At 42.1% G+C, this 6348-nt stretch overlaps 1 protein-coding gene across 1 annotated transcript in view; it reads right to left on the minus strand.

The window, feature by feature from the left end:
• Positions 1 to 6: 6 nt before the first annotated feature.
• The window catches only part of LOC100547680 (actin-related protein 10), an 11143-nt gene continuing 4801 nt past the window's right edge, over positions 7 to 6348 (minus strand). The window contains exons 5-13 of the mRNA XM_010712088.3: positions 5656 to 5763; positions 5244 to 5311; positions 5000 to 5079; positions 4618 to 4653; positions 3512 to 3591; positions 3350 to 3423; positions 2861 to 2942; positions 1437 to 1638; positions 7 to 351 (exon numbers count right to left, since the gene is read on the minus strand). Coding sequence (XP_010710390.1) covers positions 170 to 351; positions 1437 to 1638; positions 2861 to 2942; positions 3350 to 3423; positions 3512 to 3591; positions 4618 to 4653; positions 5000 to 5079; positions 5244 to 5311; positions 5656 to 5763 — 912 coding nt within the window. The 3' untranslated portion in view covers positions 7 to 169. The remainder of the gene's footprint in view (positions 352 to 1436; positions 1639 to 2860; positions 2943 to 3349; positions 3424 to 3511; positions 3592 to 4617; positions 4654 to 4999; positions 5080 to 5243; positions 5312 to 5655; positions 5764 to 6348) is intronic.

The following is a 6348-nucleotide window of genomic DNA, read 5'->3' on the forward strand; positions in this document are numbered from 1 at the left end:
CAGTTCCACATACAGTGTTAGGAACTACCCCTGTACTCCCCCAGAACATCCACACTGGTCATATTTAATGGCATTACACACAGGTTACTTCATATTAAAAAACCCTACTGATATTTATATACATGTACTTGAAACAGAAGAGGAGAATCCTCGTGTAGCATTTTAGTGCTTATTTCTCAGTAGAAAAAGCCCTCTTCATCAGTGGTGGGGGTGCTTTTCCAACATCAAACATCATCTCCAGTGGAGGATTACTCAGACAGCACCAGTCAGGTATGCGCCCCGTCTGGCTGTAATATTCTCTGGACACAGACCTGCTCCCAAGAATGTCCTGAAGTGCTCCAAAAATGGCTCCTATGTTAACGACCAAAAAAATATACATATATAGTTCTGCATTAAAAAGGAATGAAAGGATTGAGGTACTTTCATTGTTAGTAGCCTTGTTTGACCTGAACTGCTCCCATTTAGACTCCATGGAAGTAACTAAAATGAAAAGAATCACTACATCACAGCTGATAACAAAAGCTGCCCAGCTGACCTCTTTCTCACAAAGAACCTTTCCTACAAGATTATAGGTTACACTTCAAACAAACCATCATTACCAGGAAATTCCCTCTCCCGCAGACAGGTGTAACACAACAGTCGTAAGAAGGTCACCAAGCTGAGGGGATTCAGATCACAGCAGCTAGACCAGCAACCAGTGAGAGTAAATATCAGCAAACTTGGTGCACATAAGTTGTTCTGATTGCTAATCAGAAAATGAGGCTCCATGAGTTCTGTAAATAAACTTTGATAAACATATTTCAAAAGCAGATAAAATAAAATCCAAGTTAGTTCCTCAAACAACGCCAATCAGAAGTTTAGAAAAGCAGGAGCACCGTTTCAATAAGAAAATTTTCCCAAAAGAGGCACTACCAATGTAAAGCCGTTTTTGACCATACTTCTTTCCCTACCTTGTCAGTAGTGCATCTAAAACCAATTGTGGAATTGAAGTACTGGTTCCTGGTACTTTGGGATAGCACAGGGAGAGAACAGTCTCCAGCCTGCCCTTAGCTAGCAGCTCCCCAGCCACTAATTAAACTTCTTTCAAACAAGCAGGTTGCTGTACACCCAGCAGGTCTCTGCTCCCCCTCGTTCCTTTACTGCTGCCACCACATGGCAGGAGCGACAAACTGCACTTGCTCCCCCACTGCTGTTTCAAATTGCAAGTCACTTGCTTCAAGTTCCCAAAGCCTGCAGTGCCAACCTGCACTGCACCCCAAAAGGCAGGTGCAGCCTGCAGTGCTTCTTCCAGGAGGACTTAACTCCACAGACATCAGGTGCAGCTCACTTCCAACAGTTTGGCTATGCTTTACTGCCACTTATTCATCACAAACCCCACTTGCAAGGTCTGTTTTGCCACTTTGGACCTGTGCTCCAAGAACTGTTCCCATTCTTACCTCCCAGCCACGCCACGTAGTTGGGTTTGGCAGGTGGAGCGTGAACTCTGAAGGTTTTAGTCGCAAGCACTTCTCTGTATTTTGGTTTCTCTACCAGGTACCTGATTTCAGCCATCAGTCTGTGGAGGAATCCCGGCAACATGGCAGTGCCACCCATAACCACCAAGTTCTCTGCCAACTGCTTCCTGGTGTCTATGGGACACTAATAAGAAAGGGAATTGAAAAGAAAAAACACACTTCAATGGCAGTTGCACACAGATGCTTTCAAAGGCCTCTCAGAAATGCAGTCAGACATTCTGTGCACTTCAACTACTTGTTTCAGCCAAGGAGGAGAAAACATCTACATCATTTTCTACCCACACTTCACCAGAAAACCAGGCTGAAGGAACTGCCCAGTTGGGGCTGTCATGAGCACACTGAGTCACTGTAAATCCTTTTAGCCGAGTCTGGCCAAGGCAAAAGATGGCTGGGGTATCAGTGCCATGAATTCCCATCACTTCTGGGAGAGGAAATGCCAAACCTCTCAGAGGAGGAAAGCTGTGAAATATGACCTCAACTTTCTTTTAGCTGCACATGGGAGAAAGGTGTTAAGAGAAGTCTCAGAGGCAGAACAGGTTTCTGCTACAGCTTTACCTGGGCTTCAGGTTCTAAGTAGAAGACACAAAGGCATGACAAAACCAAGCTTTCTCAGTTTTACCTCTCACAAAGAGATCTGCACTACCACTTGGAAAACAAACGTTAACTTCCAAATTACTGTAGTTCTCTTGTCCAGCAGAAGTAGCCACATGCTATTTAACATTTGTGAGTTTAACACTGGTCTTTGCTGGAGAGAGATGAGGGGTCCAGGAACAGGTCTGAGTTTGTTTTCATAAGGAACTCTAACTGAAATGATTGCCTTGTCATCTAAGTCTGTTGTTCTCCAATAAGTCACAATGCAGAAAGCTAACTTCGATGGCATTATTAACTAGAGGATCTCAACTAGAACTCCTACATACATACAGACACAAACACAACACCATATAATTAAAATTTTCATTTATTGTGGATTTTTTAAACACGTTTTCATAATTTTTGCCTAAGAAACCTTTCCATAATATTTCTAAAATATCACCAGGAATAAAAGTGTCCCAACTACTTTCATGTATCTTAGGCCTTTCACTGAGGAGAGAGCACTGCACTGCTTCTTTTCTTGAAAGAAAACTGTCCCAAAAAAACTGTAATGTACCAGAGTACAAAAACAACCACAGAGGGAATGAGACTCAGTGACTCACGACCCCACAGGAATTCATTACAGCACAACATGATTCCTCAGGTTGTGCTCTGACTGCAACCTGTAGTCAGGGGGATGACACTGCAAGTACCATTTATAAGAGCGGATTCTGAGGCTAGAGGTGTGCAAGCTCTTGCTTATATTATGAAGATACCTGAATGAGTGAATCTAAGATCAAAGTGGCAACAGATGTCTCTTCATTATCCTGTTCAAACAGTATTTCCGCAACTGAGTCTCTGTTGAAAAAGACAAGAGAGGAGCGTTAGCTCATAGTAGCACTGCTGCTCACTAACAGCAGGGCTAGAAACAACCACAGACTTTTTGCTGACAGCACATCATTTCTGTCACACAGTTCATACAGCAGGAGGTGCCAAAGCCTCACTCACTCCACCACGTCTCACTACCATTTACTCATTCTCTATCTGTCCTCCCCCATCACTCTGATCCATTGGCTCTCATCTTCAATTGCGAGCTCTCTGGGGAAGCAGAAAGCTTTTAGCACGTTTGCACTGCACCCAGCACAAAGGCTCAGGTTAAGAGACAAAAACGCAACTGTTTCAGTGCAGTTCAGTTGTATGAAAACCTACATGCTGTTGAAAAGATATCCTGCTAAGGACAAACACTGCACTACAGTATTCCTCACCGGATGGAGCCAACTACATGGAGAATCTTTTCACCATCTAAAGGATAGTCCACATCTGGAGGTGGTGAAGGACGCTAGAAATAAAAATATGTGTTGTTTTCAAGGTAAGAACGGTCATGGCCACTTCAGAAGAGATCAGAGGGACTTTCATTCTCCACTCACCTCAGCACTGCCATCAATGTTGAACTTGGCTGCTTGGATTTTCAGTCCACGTTGGAGATCACTCACAAAACAAGTGCGAACTTCATAAAACAAAGGGACAGAAGAGAGAATTCACTGAATCAACAGTACAGACAATTTTGTTTCATTTACAGAACACATTCTAGAAAGAAAAAAAAAACAAGAAAAACTAATAAAAAAATAACAAGTTTCCATACCTCAGCTGAGCTGAGATGTACCCACGTCCTAAGTTTAAATGAAGCTGACACTACACCTAGGCAAGATTTCTTTCTCAAAAAAAGCCAAATACAATGTAAAGACAAAGATATTACTCATTGTGCCTCTGGTTACCACGAGGTGGCATGGGCTGAACTCAGCTGTCCAACACACCACACCAGGTCCTGCACCACAGCTTTCCACAAGACACTGATCCTTTTTAAACAATCCCACATCAATATAAAAGCAATCCTAATTTCAACCCTAATATTTCACATCTGATCACAAGAGGCTGTCTCAAAACCAATCAGACAACTGTCTTCCAGAAAGACAGTCCAGGAATTAGAAAGCAATTTCCATTTACAAAAGGATCACTAGCATTCAAGGTATTTTGCACTTGACCAATGGATTCTTCCTAGCCTGGTCCAGAAGACATATACCACATATATACACTAATATGGGCCATTACCTACAATTCTATGAATGTTCTTATATAATGTAGAATCACAATAAACATTACATAGGAGATCATTTCAGTTCTGCCCAAACATAAACCCTATGTTTCTCTGGTGTAAAGTAACCCTTGGGTTCAGCTTGACCACCAAGTTAACCTAAAGTGCTGATGGTAGGCTAGATCTGACAGCATAATGCTCCTACTGCATTAGGCTACCTAAATAAGAACTCTCTCTAAGCAGCACAAAGACTACACCTAAATGAGAACCTAATGATGTTTGGTGTTTGACTTTAGAGGGGAAAAACATTGCAAGTGCTTCCGGTAGACACAAAATACAATAAACCTAATGTGATAAACAACTAAACAGACAGTCGTCAACACTGGATATCACACTCTCCTCTACTACATAATTTAATGAATTAATAGCAGAAAGTTTTACCTTTTATATCCTCAACTATGTTTTCTGGAACCGAGCCTGCAACAGCAACAACAAAAATCACTGAGAACAAGAGCTTGGAAAGCAAAAAGAGAACTGAAAATAATCAAATTAATTTTGAATTCCAATTAGGACACTTAAGGTTTCACTTCAACTGAGGCCTGGAAAGATTTCTAAGATGAAGAGAACAGAAAGTTTGTCTTCTCTCAGAAGACAATGAAACCTTCCTACAGACATTTCATCTGAGCTGCCATTCCAACTTTGTTACAAGAGGCTGACCAGTAGCAATATACTTTAGTATGGAGACAGAAATCACGAGAGAAGACCACGTAAGATGTGATGAATACATTACTATTCCTATTACACTGCAGCAAGCAGCCCTTACCCATTACAGACGGAAGGCTTTGTCCTTTGGCTAATCCTGTATCAACTGTGCACTGCTCCAACAGCCGATATTCCAGCTCCCTGAAACAGGGCAAATTAAGACAGGTAAAGACAGCTATTAACACGTGGTTACTCCCCATATTATCCTCATCATGCAGTATTCACTCACTCCAGCTACATTCTTTTAGATCTAGGCTGAAGGAGATCACATTGCCATAAGCCAGGACGTGTAGCTGCAAACTTACTTGTGGATGGCTTTTCCTCCCAAAGGAAGAGAACCCCAGCAGCTCAGAATTGGAGTTCCCTCATAAATCTACACGAAGATCAGGAAATCCTCTTTTTCTGACGGAGTTCCCAGCCTGCTGGAACTGAACGCTGTTTCTCATCAACATTTCCCTGCATTTGCTATCCTTCTTCAAAACTAATTACTACTGTACAAATGATGGAGTTACAAATCAACCTTGGAGCCCCATAACATCTTTCCCAAGCTTTAGAGGACACAGACTGAACACGGCAGCTGTGAGGAGATTCCCCAAGTAATGACATCTTATAAACAAAAGCTGGATCAGCTGATCCATTCACACTTGTTTTTTTGCCTACAACATTTGCTTTCAGCTTTCCTGCTGAAAGCTTTCATTCTATATTAGGAAAGGATACAGGCAGCACCAAGCTTTCTTTATATCCGCAGTCTAGCACCATGGCAGAGTTGATCCCAAGTGTCAGAAGAGACATGAGATGGCTTGGAGCAAACAAAACAGAAGGTACCTGGAAGGGAAACGAGAAGGCAATTGACAGAAGAGGAAAGAAAATGCCCAACAAACACCCAATGCATTCTCAGTATTCAAAATCTGAACAACTGCCTCTTGAGGTATCTATTTTTAATTCAGTCTTAATGGAAGTGCAGTAATTGATAAAACAGCAGTTCTGCAGCCATATGAAAAGCCACCCAGTAAGAAAGTGCTTCAGTCTGATCTCCCAGCCCCACCTCCCCAGATGAGCACCTCCATTTCTGAATCTTCTCCACACCTCTCCCGTTATTTTCACTCCTTTGTCCATACCATCACTACAGTTCCTACCACTAAGTGCTATGCTCAGCACATACAATAGTTACATAAAACATGCACCTCAAAATGCTTGAAAAGGACTCTGGCAAGAGTGTCTCTGAAGTGTGAAGGGCAGAGGACAGATTCTATGATCACAACACGACGGTCTCTGGGATTCACCAGAAGATGTCTAAAAATTAAAAAGATAGACATCTCATCAAACAGAACTGCTGAGTTTATGTACGTATGACAACACCTACCTCATCTGATGTCCCGTTCTACCTACAAATCCCAATGCTTTGCATTT

Source organism: Meleagris gallopavo, chromosome 5 (assembly GCF_000146605.3).
Source record: "Meleagris gallopavo isolate NT-WF06-2002-E0010 breed Aviagen turkey brand Nicholas breeding stock chromosome 5, Turkey_5.1, whole genome shotgun sequence".
Classification (NCBI taxonomy): Eukaryota; Metazoa; Chordata; class Aves; order Galliformes; family Phasianidae; genus Meleagris; species Meleagris gallopavo.